The sequence below is a fragment of the Bombina bombina genome, chromosome 3 (assembly GCF_027579735.1).
Source record: "Bombina bombina isolate aBomBom1 chromosome 3, aBomBom1.pri, whole genome shotgun sequence".
NCBI classification, from domain to species: domain Eukaryota; kingdom Metazoa; phylum Chordata; class Amphibia; order Anura; family Bombinatoridae; genus Bombina; species Bombina bombina.
Window position 1 is genome coordinate 1,106,208,400 of NC_069501.1, and position 23,514 is coordinate 1,106,231,913.

Below are 23,514 nucleotides of genomic sequence, written 5' to 3' on the forward strand. Positions count from 1 at the left end.
CGAAAATAATGGTAATTCGCAATATGAGAGGGACTCATCAGTTGAACCATGTTTGAAAAGGTATAAACCTGAATATTCTACGTCCTGGTCTTGGCAACATGAGACCATACACAAACAGACAAAGACTGAAACTCAAGAGCATAACTGGAATGTCTTCTCCAGTTCCTATGATTTCAAGTATGAATCTTTTGAAACAAAAAGGAGCGATACACAAGGTGCTAAATTTAACAAAGGATTCAGAAATGATTCTGTTGTATTTAACTCAACAGAACGTGTTGGTTCTACAACAGGGTTATTTCATGACCACTCATCTAATTCACCCAACAATGCAAGAACTGTTTGCGATATGAATCATCAACCTCACGAAAAAGTTTTTGAAAAAGACTATAGCAACCATAATATGATAAAAGTATGCTCTAATAGCAATTTTTCAGAAACAAGCAATGTCTTTATTGGACCACTGCCTCCACCAGCTAAAATGAAAGAAAAGGAAATTAAGTGCCATAACAATAGATCAACTATACTTTCTGATAAAAATGTTTCAGATACCAGCAGAGACTTTATTGGGCCACATTTGCCAACAAATCTTAAAGTGAAAAATACAACTGAAAATGTTCAAAATGATGATAGAGGCTCTAACCTAAATAAGCCTCATTGCTATAAAATAAGGACTGTAGAGGTAGGTAAAATAGGTCGGCCAAGTGGTAGGAATGCAATGGACTATGAGTTGCGCCAATTTTATAAAGAACTTCAGGAACTCTCAAATGAAACAGATGACCAAGTTGACAACATGGGAGTCACACACAAACTTGAAGTTATTCATCAGCCTTCCTTCTCAGCTAGAAAATCTAACCCAGAACCAATATCGCAAGTAGGAATTACTGGCCCTTATAATGAGAAACCTATCCCCGATGAACACAATGGTTGTAATCTAAATAATTTATCAAATAGGTATTCGTGTGTAAACAGTTCAGTACCGCCTTCAAGATTTCAGTGTCCACCACCACCACCCCCTCAGACATTTACTGACTCATATGTCCCTCCTGCCCCAAGATACAGTTATCCACCACCCTTTCCAAGACAAGAAACCTTGCCTTACAGATCACTTCCCCCAAATGAACAAATCTCTGGCAGATTTGATGAATGCCATAGGCATAATGGACATCATCAGTGGAACAGTTCCCATGTGTCTGAGAATAACCAGTACAATGACCAGTTGCCTAGACACAAAATGTCACCCCCAGCCCCATATGACCTTTGTAGAAATAGGCACCAAGAACAAATGGATGGTCGAGGTGATGGACATAAAGGTCCAGTTTTTAATGCCTCCTTTACAGCCCCAAATGTTGGTATTTTGCATAAACAGTATTTACATAAAGCTAGGGAAAACAGTCTTCAAAGGAAGCTTGTTCTTTTAAGAGGTGTTCCTGGCTCAGGAAAGACTACATTAGCACGGTAAGTAACTACACAGCTACATTTTTTTTTTTTACATTTATTTTCTTTTTGATATGTCATTTAATGGTATATGTTATGAATATAGACACATTCTTGTGGAATTCTTCATGAGCAGGTAACTGAACCATTTTTTCATAAATACACAACTTGTGCCTCAGTAGTATTTTTATCATGTAAATAGGCTACTGTAATGACTTTCTAATAACCATGCCTCTTTTTTTTTTTTCCAATAATTTGTATTGGTTTTAAATAATGAAAACATAGTACAAAGGGATGTACATAAACATTCAACAAAGTGGGACATCAAGACAAGACAAGAAATACAAGCATTGTATAACAATGGCATACACATTATGTCAGTATTCAACTTACAATGTTGTCTTTATCTTATAATTACCTGTATTTTAGGAATTAATAGGCAGAAAGATGTGGGTGTAACATGGGGTGATTGGGTGTGGGAATGGGGAAGGAGTTTGATCAAGAAACTCTTAGTTTGCACTCTGGTGGTGGTAAAGTGAGGAGGTCGGGTGCTAGGTTTTCTGTTATGCTATAGTATTAGTTTTGGTTCCATAGAAAAAGAATATTAAGGAAAGAGTTGGATTTGCTATAGTAACTGTGATACATTTCTTCTAGTGACAGCACATGTTCAATTTCATTTAGCCACTGTGGTAGGGAGGGTGTCTGTGTTTTTTTCCATGAGTGCGGTATTAGTCTCTTGGCACTGTTCAACATGATTTGGAGTAGGGATGATTAATACTGACATCTTAAGTGGGAGAGTTTGTTTAGCAAGATCATCTGGGGATCTAGAATAATAATTTTAATTTAGTTTTTTAGTGACCTATTGTTCTACTTTGTTCCTAAAAGGGTATGATTGCTAGGGCATTGCCACCATATATGTGATATGTGATATGTGTATATGTATGTATGTGTGTGTGTGTATGTGTGTATATGTGTATATATATATATATATATATATATATATATATATATATATATATACACGGAAAGGGGGACTGCACTCTAAAACCGGACCAGGTACACACCCCATGACCCAGCAACATGCCAGCCCTGGGTGCTAAATAGCACTCACAAAAAGCTGTGCCGTCACCAGAGTCATAGGCAGTTAACCCCAGACAGGAGTGGGTGTTGTATTTGTTTTGTAATCCCCCATGGTTCTTGCACCCACTCCTGTCTGGGGTTAACTGCCTATGACTCTGGTGACGGCACAGCTTTTTGTGAGTGCTATTTAGCACCCAGGGCTGGCATGTTGCTGGGTCATGGGATGTGTACCTGGTCCGGTTTTGGAGTGCAGTCCCCCTTCCGTGTTTTGTATGTTGCTCGGTGATTACATATACCTGTGCACCCCTCCCTTGTTCCCAGTTTGTCTGGCTTTGAGAGCCTGCATTGTGTGGCTGTGTTAGGGACTCGGGTGTTGGAAAGGACCTTGACGTGGTGCCTGAGCTTGTCCCATTTGGCCAGATGCGGTTACTAACCTTTTCATTTTAAATCTTAGCTGTGAGCTAGCTGGTGAGTGCTGGGTTTCCTTTATGTGTTGTATTTATTTTGTAATCCCCCATGGTTCTTGCACCCACTCCTGTCTGGGGTTAACTTTCTATGACTCTGGTGACGGCACAGCTTTTTGTGAGTGCTATTTAGCACCCAGGGCTGGCATGTTGCTGGGTCATGGGATGTGTACATGGTCCGGTTTAGGAGTGCAGTCCCCCTTCCGTGTTTTGTATGTTGTTGGAAAGGGCCTTGACGTGGTGCCTGAGCTTGTCCCATTTGGCCAGATGCGTTGACTAACCTTTCCATTTTAAATCTTAGCTGTGAGCTAGCTGGTGAGTGCTGGGTTTCCTTTATGTGTGTTATAATATATATATATATATATATATATATATATATATATATATATATATATATATATATATATATATATATATATATATATTCTCTACAGAGAATGAGCAATAAAACTAACCCTTATATGATCCCTGTTAGTAATGTGAAAGATATTGTCATGTACGATATATTTTTAGCCGAAACTGACAGTACAAACCAATGATCACTTGTCCCCGTAATGTACCATATATTTTGAGCCGCTATTGACAGTACAAACCAATGATCACTTGTACCTGTAATGTACCATATATTTTGAGCCGCAATTGACAGTACAGTACAAACCAATGATCACTTGTACCTGTAATGTACCATATATTTTTAGCCGAAATTGACAGTACAGTACAAACCAATGATCATAGAGTGATCTGAGATGTCATCGCAGAAAATACAGCATGTCTGCAGAAAGTACAGGAACTGTTAGCACTTTAACTTTTTAGTGCTGCTCCACATTAGGCCGTTCTTTTTAAACAGAGCTGTTCTCTGGCGGCATTGTATAGGTTTTCCTTAACACAGTGCATCCAGAGCAAAGTGCTGTTTGAAGACAACAGTCAAATATGCAGTAGTGCTGCAAAGCAGCAGTGCATTGATTGTTGTCTGGCTCTGAGATTTTTGCAAGCTCGTTCCCTAGCTTTTCACAGTCTGCAAAGCTGTTTTCCTCTGAATGTAAGATGTTCGTATGAGCAATGCACCTTTTTTTATTACTACATTTCTATGTTAGACTAAGAGAAAAGGAAACAAATTAATTCAAGAGACATTTTACAATTACTTTTTTTGTCTGCAGCTAATTTGTAATTCAATTTTAAACTACTGCACTAGATTATACAACTTTAAATATTGCTTTTCCAGTTAACAACACATTGCAATTGATCTGGTGCTTTAGTGTAACTGACAAATTTACAATTTTATTTTATTTAAAAATGACCTGCAGAAAAATTTTCACTAAAAAAATCTCATCGCAGAAAGTAAAAAAAAGTTCTGTCTCTGGGCTTGTCTACGTAATTTACTATATATTTTTATCCGCAACTGACATTACAAATCAATGATCACTTGTCCTCATAATGTACTATATATTTTTAGCCGCAATTGACAGTAGACTTCTACCCGTAATTCCTAATATACAATTGTACCCGCACTGCTGACAGTTTCAATCCACAATGCTAACAGGGATCATATAAGGATCTACTTACCTTCAGTATAAAGATGATATTGAAGTGCTGCCTTCTGAGACCGCTCAACAATTCCGGGCACTAGGAAAATAAATATGCAATGAAGAACACGGACGCGCTTTTATGCAGTGCTCGTCTGTGTTCACGCTTCTGGGTGACATCATATTGAGGGCGGGTCACAACAGCGATGCAATTTAGGGCTAAACGTACGTATTAATATGGCAAGCAAGGGTATAGACAAGCCTGTTGAAATTCATTGTAGTAAAAAGAAATAATTTTGAAGGTAAACATTCGTATATATTGTTTCAGTCTGTCAGTAGGATAAATGGCGAGCTGCAGACAGGAAAATTGTTATACGAATATAGCTCCTATAAATAAGAATGTCAACAAACATTTAACTATAAGAATGTAATATTAAAGGGACAGTCTACACCTTTAGTCATCTTAAAGTCGTACTTTAGATTAAACTGCAAATAGCCTCCTGCGCCCCTTTCTATATCATGTAACAGTAACAAGGTTATTTTAAAATTACTTTTGTTTCTGGTCACTTTGAAATGGGTGCCGATCTCTTCCCACTGATGACATCACGATCTGGGCTGCATTAAATGTTTCATTAGTTACAAAAGACTTACTATTTGGATTCCACAGGCTGTCAATGCTATTCAGCATATAAATGTATAAATGCAGCCCAGATCGTGAAGTCATCAGTGGGCAGAGCTTGGCAGCCATTTAAAACTGACCAGAAACAATAGTCAATTTAAAGTAACGTTTCTACTGTTACTGCTGCATGGTATAGAATTGGTGCAGGAGGGTATTTGCAGCTTAATCTAAAGTAAGATTTTAAAGGAACATTAAACCTAAAAAAAAAAAAATATTTCATTTTCAGATAGAGAATACAATTTTAAACAACATTCCAATTTACTTCTATTATTTAATTTCCTTCATTCTTCAGATAACTTTTGTTGAAGAAATAGCAATGCACGTGGGTGAGCCAATCACATGAGGCATCTATGTGCTTTTAAACAAAGGATATCAAGATAATGAAATTAGATAATAAAAGTAAATTGGAAAGTTGTTTAAAATTGCTCTTTATTAAAAAATGTGGGTTTCATGTCCCTTTAAGATGACTAAGGTGTAGACTGTCCCTTTAATTAAATTGAAACTAGTAAGCTATACTAAAAACCAAAATGAAAAATCCTTATAATCAGATGGCATACAGGAGGAGACTTTAAACAAGATGCTGAAAGCCGTGCCAGGTAAGCACTATCATGTTACCCAGTCTCATCACGTTATTCCAATAGAAGTGAGTATAATTTATGGATGTTCCATATAAATATCCCCCCTCTGTACACAGGAAAGTCTCTGCAGATCTTTGAATGTGCAATAAATTCAGGCAAATCTGCAGTGAAACCTGTACACATCTGCATTAAAGAGACGTTGTAAACTAGATTTTTCTTTGCATAAATGTTTTGTAGATAATCAATTAAAATAGCTCATCTGGGAGTATATTTGTAGAAATGTATAGTTTTGCTTATTTTTTAATAACATGCTGATTTTCAGACTCCTAACCTAGCCTAAAAATATCAGATGTAGACCCAGGTCTACAGAGTCATGCTTGCCCCTGTTTGTGTAATCTGTCTTTTTATGTGCAGGGAGTGTCTGCTTTTCCTGATTTCCCAGCCCCTTTTACTGGGTTTCCCAGCCTAACCTCATCAACAATGCTAAACTGGGAGCTTCTAAGTAAGTTTTTAAAAGGTTTTATACTGGATTTTTACATCAGTGTTAGTGCATATAGTAGTGTCTATTACATGCAGTTATATGAAAGCGTGTGTACATGTAGATGGTTTGTATAAGTTCTGAACTTGCGATCCATTTTTGATAGTAGTGATAGTATGGACATATTGTGCAATCATATCAGGCAGCTCTTGTCCTCTATTGGGGCTATCCTCCTCATCCAGCAGGATACTCATTTGGCATGCCGATGTATTAGATTGTATGGATCGGCTTGTTCCTCTTGGTAGGAGCGTGTGTAACCATTTTCTTCCAAAGGGAGCTTTAAGTCCTTTAGCATCAATATATTGCTGATCTAGGTTTATGGTGCTATCACTAGTGAAGCTTTGTTTCTTTACATCCAATGTTGCACTCTCAAGGGAATTAGTAAATTTTGCTTACAAATCCTCCAGGGGAGCTCTTTCTTTTAGCGACTTGAACAATTTCTCTAGATGTGTAAGACGCTCATTGAGGCGTGTTAGAATACCTTCCCCCTTCATAGCTGAGGATATCATAGCTGTCGCAAGATCTTCCAAATTAATCTTCCAGAGGATGAGCTGAATAAAATGTTAGATGAGCAGACTATAGTATGATTTCTCTGCTGTTCAGTAGTGGTAGATAACCCTGGGAATCCGAGGGGGGGGGGGGGTCATCACCTTGCATTTAGCTGCCACTAAAGGCCTTATCTGTCCAATCAATCACTCTGAAATAATTAATACAGCAAAAGTGATATTGTCCAGTTCCTTGCAAGATGAGGAGTAATGTATAATGCTGTAACAATGAAGCCAAAAATCAGAGGTTTATTAGCTTTTCTTCTAGAGCTCGTAGGAGTGCATCTTTCCATAGAGGCTGTATGGAAATGTCCCCCTTCCCCTTTTTATGTAATGAAACATTAGCCCTACCAGTGATGAAACCGTAAATTGCTGAGTGCAGCAGCATGTGGGAGGGATTTTGTTAACATGCATTTAAAGATGAATCTCACACCAATAAGAACTACTTTGGAGTAAACACAGTTGCTCTTCCTGGCTGTCTCTAAGAATCACAGCTACCATGATTATGCAGATGCTGGTAATGAGTGTCATTAGTGTTTGTATAACAAAGCTACAAATATAATGTTGCAAAACATTGCTGACTTAGAGTACTAAAGACACGTGCACACTCCTGAGCTCTTATTAGCCTACCTAGTTTTACTCTTCAATAAAATATACCAAGAAAACAAAGCTATTTTGATAACAGAAGTAAATTGCAAAGTTGTCCAAAATGGCATGCCCTATCCGAATGATGAAAGTTTAATTTTGACTTTACTGTCCCTTTAACCACTGTATCCTCACCACTGGCAGTGTCAGTCTACCAGTGAACTAGCATGGAGCTCTGCCTCAAAATGTCTAGATGCCAAGATCCTATGCAAGCCTGTATGCTTGATTTTTTTAAAAGTATTTCCGTATGTCCAGTTTTGTATGTATTATATATTTTATGCAATAAAAGTGCTAGGTTTTATGTGTATCTGGGTAGACCTTTTTTCCTGGCACCTCCTGTTTCTCCACTTCAGAGAGAGGATTAAACCCCAATATTTTCATTCATGATTCGGATAGAACATACACTTTCAAATAATTTTCCAATTTACTTCTATTATAAAACTTGCTTCATTCTCTTGTTATCCATTGCTGAAGGAACAGCAATGTTGCCAACAATCGGCAAGCGCTACCCTGGGTGCTGAACCAAAAATGTGCCAGCTTTTAAAGTGATTTTAAAGTTTAATGAATTGAAGCCCAGTATCTTAAAATAATCTTAAAAACATGGGCACTTTAATTCATTAAACTTTACAAAGACGCCTCTTTTTTTAAAAATATTTACTATTTAGTTATGGTAAACATACCGCCTTTCCTCTGCCCGCATCTTCTTCTGTATTGAGCAGATTGATGACGAATCCGGCTTTCTCCAATCATTGAGTGCCCACTTTGGTGACCAGCTCGTGGGGCACGCAAAGATTGGAGGAAGCCGGATTTGATCTGCTCAATACAGAAGAAGATGCGGGCGTAGGAAAGGCGGTATGTTTACAATAACGAAATGGTAAATATTTTAAAAAAGTGGCGTCTTTTTGTAAAGTTTAATGAATTGAAGTGCCCATGTTTTTAAGATTATTTTTAGATACTGGGTTTTAATTCATTAAACTTTACAATCACTTTTTAGTTTACAGTTCTACTTTTTTCAAATAAAGATACAAAGATAACAAGGCAAATGGATAATAGGAGTAAATTAGAAAGTTGCTTAAAATTGTATACTCTATCTAAATCATGAAAGAAAAAAATGGCTTTAATATCCCTTTAAATTCACTTCTATTTTCAAATGTTCTTTGTTCTCTTAGTATCTCTTGTTGAAAAAGAATACACCTATCCTACACTAGTGGGAGCTAGCTACTGATTAGTGCCTGCACACACTTATCTCTTATGTGAGTTGTGGAGTTAATAATAGTAATAATAATATCATTTTGTTTAGAGCTGCAACAACTAATTGTCATAATCGATAATAATTGATTATGAAAATAGTTGTCAACGAATCTCATAATCGATTAGTTGGTTTGCAGTTAGTTGGTCTGTGCACAACACCAGCTGCTTCATTCCAATGAACTCCTATACATGGTATTGTGTTTTTTTTGGTTGTGCCCTTAGCCTAAAGGATGTCTACAGACGTCTACTTTTTGCTTTTTCAGGACAGTATACGTTTACAACTACCCCTGGCTTATGTGCAACCCAGATATAATAGTCATCATTTGAATTGTTTATATTAAATCAGGTTATTTGGAACTATGTTTTTCATGATATAGTGCCAAGCTTGTTATTTACACCTAGCCCCTAGATTGATGGGAGTTATTTAAATTGATGTGCACCATTATCTGTTTGCACAATTATTAGCGTATTGCTGATTATATGTACTGTATTAATAAATGTGTAACACTTTGTCCTGTTATTGATATAAAGTCCCTAGAGCTTTTGATTTGATTTTTGTTTTTTTATAGTTTTAATAAATTGTGATAGTATGTACCAGATTCAACCTTTATAAGTATATATCTGTTATTTTTAGAGCAGTCTAGATATTTCCCCTAACCTTATAGCTGGTTATTTACCATTGCATATAGATATTCAAGATATTTTTTATGTTAGAATGAAGTCAAGTGTTACTTTATTGAGAGGCCCCTTGCCAAGGTGGAAAACACTTTGCATTGGTGAAGAGCTAACAAAGAGAAATATCCCACTTTGGTGAAATTGGCAAAACCCTACTTATGCATCTTAAGCACCACAACACCATCTGAGTGCCTCTTCTCTGCTGCAGGAAATATAGCTGCAAACAGAGAACCAGCCTTAGCCAGAAGCATGTGTTCATGTTGAGATTTTTGCATTTCAATGGAAAGTTTCTGAAAGAGTGAATAACAGAATGTTATTAACAGTGATAGTCTTTCTAGTTCTACCTCTTTTCAAACAGTTTTTGGTTTTGTTTAATTATAAAACTGTGCTGCTGCTTAAAAATTGGAAAAACAATTGTGTTAATGTAAAGTTTTCGTCTGAAGTTTGTATTTGTAACACTCATTATGGGGATTTTTTTTTAAATATAGTAAACAATTATTGATAAAAATTTTTTTATCCGATTAGTCGATTAATCGAAAAAAATAATAGGCTGATTAATCGATTATGAAAATAATCCTTAGTTGCTGCCCTAATTTTGTTTGTATAGCACCAAAAAATTCTCTAGTGCAGATAAGCATATTAACAATGTATATTCGGTTCTAATGTCACATACCAATAAAATATCCCTCATATGGCACCATATTGCAAGACATGTTCATACAAATGTTAGCATACCTAGGAGTGAAAACGTAATGGGAGGTTATAGGGGATGTGAAATAGAACTGTCCACTTTTGAGCCCTTATTAAAATATAAAACACATCTATATATTATTGTAAATAGTCCCTCTATTTAAATGTAAAGTCTTTCTTGGACTCTTTATGGAAATAACTTTGTTTTCCTTTTAAAAAATTAAATAATATAGGAAGGAGTTATATCACAGTAAAAAGCTTAAACAACTATTGTTAGTAAGCCACTGCTAATTACTAAGAGTCTGGTTAAGGATATTCCTCTCCTTTTTGTATAACTCAATTATTGCACTCTTAAAAATGCATAATTGCCAACAGTCCCTGATTTTCTAGGGGCAGTCTCTGGATTTTGTTGTATGTCCCTGAAAATGTGCACTCCAGGAGATTTGGAGGGCTGGCTACAGCTGAACTGGGGCATGTGTGGCACAAGTTAATGGGGAGGAGCTGCTGGTGAGACTGTGTGCAAGTACTTTGCTTTATTACTTACAGCAGATCTAGGCAAGGACTCCCTGCTGCACCTTCTCTGAGTGATCAATGTTTAAACTGCAACAAATCAGACGAAAAAACACTTTTCTTCTCCACACTAGGTAAGGAGTTGCGCTGATTTGTTGTAAAAGAGGGAAAAGAGGGATATTACTTGGCTACTATTGTAGATAATTTATTGTTTGTATCGTTGCATTATTTAGTCAGACAGTAATCTTAATATTTTAGCACTCTGTAATGTCTGCAGCTTATTGATTTTAGCATGAGTTTTAAACATACACCACCTCCTATACACAGTGCAAATATATGAAAATTGCTTTCAGACTAAATAATACAAAAATCCAGTTGCCCTCAACAGCTGCCCCGGTCCGGTGCTGTGCATAATCACACAATAAGATTTGCTGCACTGTTTGTTTTCTGTGTCTCTCCTCCTGTTTATAGTAATTTGACACACTGCAGCCTATCTCCCCCCCTGCATCTCTGCCCTCAGAGTGTCATTAGGAGTCCAGGATAAGTTAGTCCAGGATAAGTTAGGAAGCATTGCTGCTGGCTATTAGGACAGTGGATCTAAGGTAGTTTTGTGTGACCTCAGTTCTGTGTATCTTTAAGCAATCAACTGAGCCCTGCAAGAGTGTGATATAAGGGGTTAAAAAAATACAGCAGTTGCAGGTACTTTTTGAAACCGTGACCTATTCATGAGAGCACCTTCTCTTTGCTTGTAGCTTGTACTCCCCTTCTTGGGCATCTCTTGTCACTGTCCAACAGTAGTCAGCAAGCATAGAAGCGTTCCACCTACCCCGATATCTTCTGTTCCATTGCTGAAATGTCTTGGTAGAACAGTTCACAGTTTACTGCAGTTGTCAAGGAAGTAGTCAAGATGAGAGTCAAGAAAGTGGATTTTGAGTGACATGCAGCCTAATTGAGGGCACTTTGCTTAAAGGTTGTTTGCTCAACATGGTTTCCATCTCTTCGGTTACCCAAGAAGCCAGCCACAACACCTTTTTAAAATCTTCCCAAGCCTCTTTCTCATTACTCTTGGGCTACATATCAGAAGTTAGAACTGAGAGATTTAAAGGGACACTAAACCCATTTTTTTTCTTTCATGATTCAGATAGAGCAACTTTCTAATTTACTCCTATTATCAAATTTTCTTTGTTCTCTTGCTATCTTTATTTAAAAAAGAAGACATCTAAGCTAAGGTGCCAGCCATTTTTTGGTTCAGACCCTAGACAGCACTTGTTTAATGGTGGGTGCATTTAGCCACCAATCAGACAGTACAACCCATGTTGTGAACCAAGATGGGCTGGCTTCTTAACTTACATTCTTGCTTTTCAAATAAAGATAGCAGGAGAATGAAGACAAATTAATAGGAGTAAATTAGAAAGTTGCTTAAAATTAAAATTGCATGCTCTATCTCAGGGTTCTTCAAACCAGGGTCGGGACCCATTACTGGGTTGCAACACGATGTTTAATGGGTCACGGCTTGTGTGCGTGTTGTATGAGAGTGCGTGTTGTGTGTTGTTTGAGAATGTGTGTATGTTATTACCTTTTACAAAACTTTGAAGTTTGACTACAATCAGGACTAACGTATTGTACACATTTTAGTCACTTTTCCAAAAAATGCAGCCAACTTGTATATTACTTCTGAAATTTTCAGACCAAGCATAAAAATAGGGCCGCAAAGGTATTTGGTATCATGGCACTGGGTCTTAAGAAAAAAATTGAAGAACCCTGCAGTATTTTCAAATTTGCATTGTTCCAATGATACTCTGTGTTGAAGAGATACCTAGGTATGCATCTGGAATACTACAGGACATAGTGCTGCCTTCTAGTGCTCTTGCAATTGTATTACATTCTTGCAAAACTGCTTCCATATAGTGTTCCAGAAATGGGCCGTCTCCTAAGAAATACTTTCCTGCTTTTCAACAAAATAGAACAAAGAAAAATTGATAATAGAAGTAAATTAGAAAGCTGTTTTAAATCGCATGCTCTGAATCATGAAAGAAAAACTCTGGGTTTCATATCCCTTTAATATGTTTGGCTTAGAATAGTGAAGAGAAAGAGATAAGGGCTAATGGTTTTGTGTTGTAGGGTACTGGGTAGTATGTTCACTGTTCAGGAGTAATTTATGTAAGTAAATCTTTACTGTAATGGGTTTTAACTCCGAGAAAAGAATTGTAACAAAGTTGCTAAGGGTTTCTGTGTACAGACATTTTTTATTTCATCTGTTTGCTTATCTTGTTTTCTATATAGTTGTGTTTGATTTACAATTTTGTTCTCAGCCAGTGTAATTCAAAACTGTTCTGCATTCTCTATTCCAACAGCGTTCTTCTCAATGTGTCTCCAAATGGTATTGTGTATAGCACTGATGATTATTTTTGCCAGAGAGAGGGCTATACCTATGATGTAAAACTGCTTGGAGATGCTCACCTTTGGAATCAAGATAGAGGTACTTTTTTCCCTTTCTTACACATAGCTTGCTTGAGAAGTACAAACAAACCTTTAATGATAAAAAACAACTTTGCAAACCACTTAATAAATGTATAACTAGGGATTTTACTATATGCTAAACCAAGAATGGACCAACATTGCTATAAAAAGCACTAGCATGTAAAAAAAAATACACTATCTCACTAACCCATCTTTAATAAAAAAAAATGGCTGCTTTTGTTGATTTAAAGGCTGATATTACAAATCTTGCAGACCATTTTTAACCTTCTGAAGCATTTAATTTTAAGTGTAAATAATAGGTAATTTGTTGGGAAACAGTTTAAAATTAAAGGGACATACAACTCAAAATAAACTTTCATGCATTTGTAATTTCAGTTTACATCCATCATCAAATTTACTTTATTCTCTTGGTATCCTTTATGAAAAAGCATACCTATGTAGGCTCAAGCATAGCAATGCACTACTTGGAAGGTAGCTAGTGATTGGTAGCTATACAGAAAAGTTTGCCAGCCAGGTGGCATTATGAAGTAGCTAGGTGGGGGCAGTGTTATACTTTCTAATGCTCAGCTAGGTTTCAGTAGTGCATTGCTGTTCTGGAGCTGTCTTTAACTATGTGTTTAACCTCTATGCAGGGGTTAAACACACAGAGCATGTTTATGCAATGTTGCTATAACTAACACTTAAACCAGTTTTTTTTTTTTGCATGTGTTTGTCCATTTAAAGCTGTAAATGGTTACATAATATATTATTTTTCAAAAGTACTTTTCCTTCACCTAAGATCAGCTGCAGAGATTAGCCCTATATATAACCAGCTATTCCTGTAGGAATTCCTTGAAGCTTCTTGGTTGTATATTTCAAAGATGAAAGTGGGTCAGAAACAGGTGACAAAAGATCTACAGGGTCTTATTGTTGAAAGATACCGACCGGAAAAGGGATAAGAAATCATTTTGAAGGCAGTACATATTTAATGAAACACTATGGCGAAAGTCATTCTAGGGATCTTTCTTTTAGCGCTTATAAAGGGTTATCTACCCCTGATATACAGAACCTATGGGGTGGCCTAAAGAGGGTTGTACAACATTAGATTTATTTAAATTTGAAAGTCAACTCTCAACCAACTTGAGCTATAATCAAAGCAATATGTGCTTCAGTGAAGTATTTAAAATTGTTCACACTTAGGAGACTGATAGTTTAATTTTTTTAAATTATTTTTCCAAGATCTGATCCATTTCACTCAAATGTTGTTGCTTCCAAGATCATCTTCATTTTTATTTTTTTTATTGAGGACAAAATATACATTTACAAAAATAAAAATATACCAAGTACAATTGTAGTTTCAGGATTTCACTTAACGTCTGATGCTTTGAGATGTACTTAAATAGTTACAGTCCTCTAAGTTTTTTGTTTTTTTTCCCCCCTCTTTTATATAACAATCTAGGCCACTTTTGGACCTGTGCTACTATAACAGGTTATAATCAGGGGTTAACCTTGAACAGTGAAACCAGAAAACATCAAAAGAAGAGCAACATAAAAAGATTAGTTTCTTCCCCCCTTCTTTTATATAACGATTTAGGCCACTTTTGGACCTGTGCTATTATAACAGGCTATAATCAGGGGTTAATCTTTAACAGTGCATCAAAGAAAGAAAAAAAAAAAAAAAAACTGCATCACTACATAGCATGTTATCATAACGATAGATTACATTAATTCTGAAGATGTAGGAGCCAGAACTCGGCATGTTTATAATATATATGGCTGGTTTATATATAAAAGGAAAAGCTTCCACTCATTAATAGTATAACCTACTACGGGCTACATCCTCATAGCATATGTATGTGGTAAAAAGAGACCTGAGAATATGGCTTACAGGACAAGTACCGCAGTGGGATAGGGCTTCATCTCCTGCCAAAATGGGACTCCCTGGGAGGTTATCAGTGTTTCGGGCATAAAGGTGTTTAGGTGGAAAAATTCTCTCATAAACAAATAGGTTGCAGGGTAAATATTGGTGAACAATGATATTAACTGTTTAGCTACTGCGGGAATGGATAATAAATAGCTCTCTGAACTTAGGTTAACAGTGATACCGTAACCCAGCTAAATTTAGCTCAATATCTTATGGTGTATGATGGTAGGTGTGTTATCAGAGATACCGTTTGTAGGCAGGTGTTATGTTAGAATATATGAGATCAATTAGACAAAGGTGGTCAACCCATGTTCAGAATAAAACCCCTTGACTCCTCTGCAGCTCCGGCCGCAAGCCACAGAGTTAAGGCTAAATACAATAAACATAGGGCGTCTTCCTAAGTATATGGTAAGTAGCAGCTGTCAAATGGTCTGCCTGTTACGTGATCTCGAGCCACTGTCTTAGTATTTGTAATCATTTAATGTAGCAAAAAAAAAAAAAAAAAAATAAATAAATAAAAGACAGATATAGCTGTGTGGTCATTTATGTCAAACACTGATTAGGGGAAATGTTGTGTAAGGGTTCAGAGGTAGCACTAGTATTTACACACTAAAAGTAAGATGGCGGTAATACATTACAGACATGTCCTCAGCCCCCAAAGTTAATATTCATATGGGTCACATTCTCCAAGAAGGTACCCGGCCAGGGTTGTTTAATTCTCTTCGTCAGCTCAGAATGTTTTATGAATGCTTTGAGATATGGTAGTTCCAGGTAAGTCCAGGTCCAGGTCCGTGATGAATCATGTTGTTCGCTAGTGGTCTCAGCCCGCCGCATGGATTCTGGAACTCCATCCACAGTCTCAGTATTAGCCGGCTTGCATAATATATGTGGATCTTCTGCCCCCCAAGGGCCCCCCTCAAGCCCCCATAGCGGCAGCATCGGCATCAGTGATTCTGCAGGGACCGAGACCAGCAGCGCTGTAGGAAGCATTCTCTCCGCATCAGCGGCAGAGCATGCCTTAGGTAAGCCAGTATTCAGATACAGCCGGTGTTCAGATCCAAGGAGAGTGCTGTTATGTCTTCTTTCCGTCGGATCTTGATTGAGGCCATGAGCTCGTATTACAGATCTATCACCCAGAATTGTCGGCATGGGCGATGTTGCATGATCGGTAATCAACTGAGTTGCTCTCCTACTCGCTTCTGTGCCCAGCTGTTCATTCTCCTCTATCTGCGATATCGGGTCCGGTCTATGATCTATTGGGTATTGTGGTGTTCTTCCCATCAACTTAACAGGCGGTAATCTGTTTATCAGGAGCTGCAGGTCTTGTTCCGTCGGCGCCTTATCAATCATGCTTTGCATCATTAGCTCAATTTTAGCAAATTGGAGATCGAGCCTTTTAGCAAAGTTGTCGGCCCACATGGCGGCAGTCGGGTTCAATATCGTTGCCCACTGCGTAGCTATGCTATGCTGAGTATGGATCTTGTCCTCTGTCATGGAGAGCAACGTAGGTTTGAGTAGCCTTGATCCCCAGCAAGTGTGTTATGTGTAGCCAGTTCTAGCTAAACACCCCGGAGAGCCGGGGGGGAGACGTTGCCTGCACGTGTGCCGCCACTACAGGCCTCTGTTGTCCAATTCCGTCTCTGATCTCATTAATACAGCAACTTCTTTATAATCGTATTGTAGGTCTTTGCTGTTGATTTATTACAATAATCGGCAGTTTATTGCAATTTCCTTCAGAGCTCCAGGAAAGTGCGACCGCTCTGTGCCGCTGCTTGGACACGCCCCCATTTTTTCTTTTTTTATAACCATATATGATATTGTGATTACAATTACAGCGAACAAGAAAGTCAACATTAAACTTTTTCATGAATCAGATAGTGTTTGCATTTTAAGATTTTTTTTTAAATTCACTTTTGTTATCAAATTTACTTTGTATTTCTGGTATCCTCTGTTAAAAAGCATCTACAGCTGGGTGGGCTGGACCGCTACGGCTACCACGGCTAACCACTGAGAGTGGGAGGGAGGAGGGGAAATCTGAGTATCATACTGAGGGATAGGATAAGATGGTGGGAAATCGATCTGGGAGGGCAGGCAGCTACACTACAGAAAAAATGTGTGTATTTTATTTTTTTAAAATAGCCTAATTTGCAGCAAACTGGTCACTGGTAGACAGCTGCCAGTACCTAAGATGGCGGCAAATAGGTAGAGGGGGTATGGGTAAGAGAGCTGTTTGGGGGGGGTCAGGGGGGATCCTACACTGCAGGATGAATATATATATATATATATATATATATATACTGTGTGTATATGTATATAATGTCCGATGGGGGTGACCATTGTGGGGTTGGGGGGGGAGAGAGCTGTTTGAGAGGGATAAGGGAGGGATCGGGAGGTGGAATGTGTCAGGTGGGAGGGTAATCTCTACATTAAAGCTAAAATTAACCCTACAAGCTACCTTATTAACACCTTCACTCCTGGGCATAATACAAGTGTGTGTGTGTGTATGGTGTGCAGCTGCATTTAGCGGCCTTCTAATTACCAAAAAGCAATGTCAAAGCCATATATGTCTGCTATTTCTGAACAAAGGGGATCCTAGAGAAGAGAAGCATTTACAACCATTTGTTCCATGATTGCACAAGCTGTAAATAATTTCAGTGATAAACCTAAAGTTTGTGAAAAATTGAATATTTTTTTTTTTTTTTAATTTGATCGCATTTGGCGGTGAAATAGTGGCATGAAATATACCAAAATGGGCCTAAATCAATACCTTGTGTTGTCTACTAAAATAAAATATATAGTTTTGATAGGTAAATGTAAAACTGTTTAAATGTAGTGATGGCAAATATGCTAAAAATGCTCTGGTCTTTTGGGGAAGTTTTTGTCTGAAATGCCCACTCATTAAGGGGTTACAATAGATCACTGAAAACACATTAAAGGGGATAAAATTGTACAGTGCACTGTCCCTTTTATGCTTAATTTAAGATGTACTATCCAAAAATACAAGTCATATGCCATATAAAAAATCACTCTGGGTGAGCTTATATAACGGTCTAAAGTCACCGTTGGTCCCCTAATATTGCAGGATTTAGATGGATTACAGCTTCACTGTAGCTTGTATTTGCCCAATTTGGCCTTGTCACTAAACTACTTCCTTGCGACTTAAAGCACAGACATGTTTCTCTGACTACATTTGTCAAGTGTCTTATATTAATTGTTTACTTTAACGTTACACTGCCATTTGTCTTTGCAGTTATAGTTTGCAACCTGTGTGTCACTTTTTTTTATATGACTTTTTTATTGAGATTATTTTTTTTGTATGTTTGCACACAAATTATGTAACAGGCTCAGGCACTATATCAAGTGCTCTCAATACCTAGGTCTCTATTTTACACTTCTACATGTTAGCATTGAACATACTGAATTGCAAATAAGGGTGTCATGACAATTTGCATTTTATCCTAAACCTGTACAAAACACACAAGAGGACTACACTTTCTTAGTCCATAATGGGTACACATCCTATATGAATTACAGTGGATATAAAAAGTATATACACAGTAATGAAGTTGCAGATTTTTGAATTGTAAAGACAGAAATAACGGCATTGTAAATGTCAGACTTTTTCCATCTGTAATGTGATCTTCCAACAAACAAAAATTCAGAGAGAAAAAAATAGATCATTATTAGGAACATAAAAAAAACCTTTTGTAATGGGGGCTGTAGCTTGTGTTGACCGTCGACCTATCACCTTCTAAATCATGCCTGTGGTTAAATAGCATACAGTAGAATCAAAATAATGGAAAACAGCACACCTAATAGCATACACCTGCCATCAATGAAAGTGATTCTGATTAAACTGCCTCACACTGTAAATTCTCGCCACTGAAAATGGGGCAAGACAAACCTGGCTGACACCCTACTCGCAACCTGTAGTTCAGAGACTTTCCCTGGAATGCCCGTCTAACTCCCACACAAACACCTACGTCATACTCTAGCTATACTTTTTTCAGGGCATTTTTTTTATTTTTAAAGATAGGGATTTTTTAGGCAGCAAAAGCGCTGTAAGCGCTACCCTACCAACTGCCTTCCTAAGGTCATCACCCAACCAAATGCCCTTTTTAGGGTTATATTTTTTAAAAAAAAAAATTAGGGTAGGAATTTTTTGTTATTTTTTCTTTTCTCTTCAGATTTGGCTTTTTGGGGGGGCTGAGGGGTTACTTTTTATTGTACTGTGTTTTTTTTATTTTTGATAGTGTTGCTTTTTGTTTTCTGTAATGTTAGGGGTTTTTTTAGCTTAGAGGGGGGGGGTTAGTTAAGGGGTGTAGTGGTAGTTTGCGTTGGGGAGGTTGAGAGAGAGAGTGAGAGAGAGAGAGAGTGAGAGAGAGAGAGAGACACACAGAGAGAGAGAGACACACACAGAGAGAGAGAGACACAGAGAGAGACACAGAGACATTTTGGGCCTTCAGCAGAGTCCTTGATATTCAATGAGTACTCATTAAGTTTAGAGTGTACACAGCAGAACCATATATACAGTATATTCCCAACATAGGCATTAACAGTTCTAACTTTAACCAAGCGTAATTGTTCCATACCCTTACTCCTGGGAGGAATAGATACTTGTGCTGGTGGGTTTGAGCCCGCCTGATTCCCTGCTTGGAATAAAGAAGGTGCCCCTTGGACAATAGGCGCACAGGGCACCTCCATGATGTGCTTTTTGCTCGTTAGGCACATAAAATTAATGGAGGTTTTTGCTGGGATGGCAGTTATAAGGGTGTAGGCGGAGGGAGCATTCCCTTCAGGGGAGGGTGAGATTAGAATTAGGCTAGGGCGGTATAGGTTTCTGTAGGCAATACGCTTGTGGTGTCGTAAATTACAATCTAGATTTTCTCTATTGCCACTCAGCTTGGAAACCTTTCGGGTTTTGAATCTTCCTGTTTAGTTTCCTGCCTACAACATGGGGTGGCTGTGGCTGTCCCTGTACCTGCCTCAGCACAACTGTTAACATATGTGTAAACACTATGGCCTGTATTATTTGAATCAACATGTGCCTTACTCTGAGGCAGCTCAGCACTCCCAGGAAGGAGTGTATGCGTTAGTGACCCAGTGCTATAACCTGCTAGGAACTGTAAGCAAATTAAGAACAAACAGAACAATAATAAAACAAGTATAACATGTAAAACATAAAAAAACAGATCACATTTCAACATTACCCTAGAGGCAACGTCACGCCTCTCTTTGAAGTCCATCAAACCTTTGGGAACCAGGTTAGTTCCATTCTTGAAAAAAAACATTAAGTAACAAAAAAGTTCAGCCATCTTTTATCCACTATGGCCCAAAAGAGCAGAAGAGGGAGTCAAAGGGAGAGGACCTCCCGTTTTGGGCATACGATCTTCAGGTTGGGGGGTGCTGGTTTTCTGTTTGTTTGGTAGGTTTAGACTGTCTAGCTGGTGGGGAATCTAGCACACCTGAAGTAAACTTTATCCCAAAGTTTAAAGAGTTATAGTTAGTTGTAGTAGGTGGCGCAAAACAAGTTGCTATTCCCAATGTGTCTTACTGTAAATATGTGTGATAATATGTGGGCTCAATATATGTTAATGTTTTGATGAGTCCTAATTTTATATTCTCTTTTGGAAAAAATGGATGTCGAAACTATTTAAGAAATAAATATGATCCTTTATTTGATTATGGTAAATTTACCCAATAGTGATGCTAAAAGTACAGTTAAACAAAAATTATTACAATTCCTTCAAAGTTTAAAAAATGACACCGGTGTCTCTATGTATAAAAATGTACATAATATATAAAAAATAAATTAAATTAAAATAATATCATTGAAATCTTATAATTTATACAGTTTTGGGTTTATCACAAGTTGTAATTTCTAACAGAATGTTTGTAGATACAATTTTATAGTGGATAAAACAATAGTTGCTGTATAGTTCATATAGGATACTTTGTTTCAAGTTCAGCTATGCAATTGAGTTTGAGATCTTATCTTAGGCAACTATATATCAAATGTAGAGGTATGTTGGTGCGATTTTTATCACACTATAATATAAGTATACAAATTAGTACCTTGAAGTGTATCTGTTTGATATCACTTTTGTGAGATAATTGCGGTTAAATAAACGCCGCTATGCCAGTGTTTTGATTAAGTTTCAAGATCAAGCTGGTGGCAGTTCTATATGAGCTGCTGGCGGTTAAATAAATGCCGCTTTGGTTTCCTCTTATTAGGTGGGCTTATCTGTTTGCTGTGAGAAAATTCACTTTTATATAAGTGTTTCGGTAGTTGTCGTGGCCGCTCAGTTACCTTATCCTTTGTCGGTCAGTGACCGATCGCGCTCTTAAGGGTTTCTTGGTGGGATCTTCGTTGCGGTTAAGTGCTAACCGTTTGCTGATGTTTTTTAAGTATCTCCGGTTTTTCTATTCTGTGGCTTGTCTGTCGGTCAGTGACCGATCACGATGGTATGGTTGTTGGATAACCTCCTGATGTGGAATTTTTGCGTGCCTTTCCGGTCTGTTGTTCCCAGGTTTCTTAGATGTCGGTCAGTGACCGATCTGGGTGCTGAAATGTGGTTGTTGGGATAAGTAGAAAGTTTATAGGATAAGTAGAAAAAGGATTTCTAGTTATCAATGTGATCTTTGCGGTTAAATATATGCCGCTCAGTGGGAACTTGAATATTTCAACTGGGTATAGCTGGTATTCACTTTGTCTTCTCAAATCCTGTGCAGGTGTGCTCTGGTATCAACATGTTTCGGCTGGACAGCCTTTTTCAAGATACCAGATGTGGGGATTCAAAGGCTATTTAAAGCCTCTCTAATTTAGCAATAAATCACTAATTGATGATATACATAAAATCAAAAAAATCAGGAACAATTATAAAATGCTGTTTCTCTTGTTAAGTGTATCCAGTCCACGGATCATCCATTACTTATGGGATATTAACTCCTCCCCAACAGGAAGTGCAAGAGGATTCACCCAGCAGAGCTGCTATATAGCTCCTCCGCTAACTGCCATTACCAGTCATTCTCTTGCACCCAACGAATAGATAGGATGTGTGAGAGGACTGTGGTGATTATACTTAGTTTCATACCTTCAATCAAAAGTTTGTTATTTTATAATAGCACCGGAGTGTGTTATTCCTTCTCTGGTAGAATTTGAAGAAGAATCTACCTGAGTTTTTCTATGATTTTAGCCGGAGTAGTTAAGATCATATTGCTGTTTCTCGGCCATCTGAGGAGAGGTAAACTTCAGATCAGGGGACAGCGGGCAGATTAATCTGCAAAGAGGTATGTAGCAGCTTATTATTTTCTGACAATGGAATTGATGAGAAAATTCTGCCATACCGATATAATGTAAACTCAGTCTTAAATGCAGTAGCAGCAACTGGTATCAGGCTGTCATGTATGTATATTTTACACTTCAGTATTCTGGGGAATGGCACTTCACTGGAATTATACTGTATGCATAAAACTTTAGCCTAATTTGCAGGGACTAGCAACAGGCTTTTTAATAACACTCAATTTATTAATGTTAAACGTTTTTTGCTGGCATGTAAAATCGTTTAATTTTCTGAGGTACTGGGTGAAAAAATGTTTTGGGCACTATTTTTTTCCACTTGGCAGTCGTTTTATTTAATTTATGACAGTTTACTGATCTCTCTCACTGTTAGCTATCAGGGTTAGTTATCCTTTGCTAATGGGAGCAATCCTTTGCTAAAATTGTGTTTTTTACAAAGATTTGATGCTATAACTTTTCAGTTTATTAATTTTCAACTGTCATAACTTTTTTCTGTGCTTCTTATAGGCACAGTACGTTTTCATATTATAGTAAATTACTTGAAAAGTATTTCCAAGTTGCTAGTTTATTTGCTAGTGTGTTAAACATGTCTGATTCAGAGGAAGATATCTGTGCTATATGTGCTAAAGCCAAAGTGGAGCCCAATAGAAATTTATGTACTAACTGTATTGATGCTACTTTAAATAAAAGTCAATCTGTACAAATTGAACATATTTCACCAAACAACGAGGGGAGAGTTATGCCGACTAACTCGCCTCACGTGTCAGTACCTGCATCTCCCGCTCGGGAGGTGCGTGATATTGTAGCGCCGAGTACATCTGGGCGGCCATTACAAATCACATTACAGGATATGGCTACTGTTATGACTGAAGTTTTGGCTAAATTACCAGAACTAAGAGGTAAGCGTGATCACTCTGGGGTGAGAACAGAGTGCGCTGATAATATTAGGGCCATGTCAGACACTGCGTCACAATTTGCAGAACATGAGGACGGAGAGCTTCATTCTGCGGGTGACGGTTCTGATCCAAACAAACTGGATTCAGATATTTCAAATTTTAAATTTAAGCTGGAAAACCTCCGTGTATTACTAGGGGAGGTGTTAGCGGCTCTGAATGATTGTAACACAGTTGCAATACCAGAGAAAATGTGTAGGTTGGATAAATATTTTGCGGTACCGGCGAGTACTGACGTTTTTCCTATACCTAAGAGACTTACTGA

At 37.6% G+C, this 23,514-nt stretch overlaps 1 protein-coding gene across 1 annotated transcript in view; it reads left to right on the forward strand.

The window, feature by feature from the left end:
- LOC128654502 (NEDD4-binding protein 2-like 2) overlaps window positions 1-23,514 on the forward strand; it is a 70,937-nt gene that overhangs the window by 1,349 nt on the left and 46,074 nt on the right. Inside the window, exons 2-3 of the mRNA XM_053708458.1 lie at window positions 1-1,455; window positions 12,967-13,091. The exon at window positions 1-1,455 is cut by the window's left edge and continues 11 nt beyond it. Coding sequence (XP_053564433.1) covers window positions 1-1,455; window positions 12,967-13,091 — 1,580 coding nt within the window. The remainder of the gene's footprint in view (window positions 1,456-12,966; window positions 13,092-23,514) is intronic.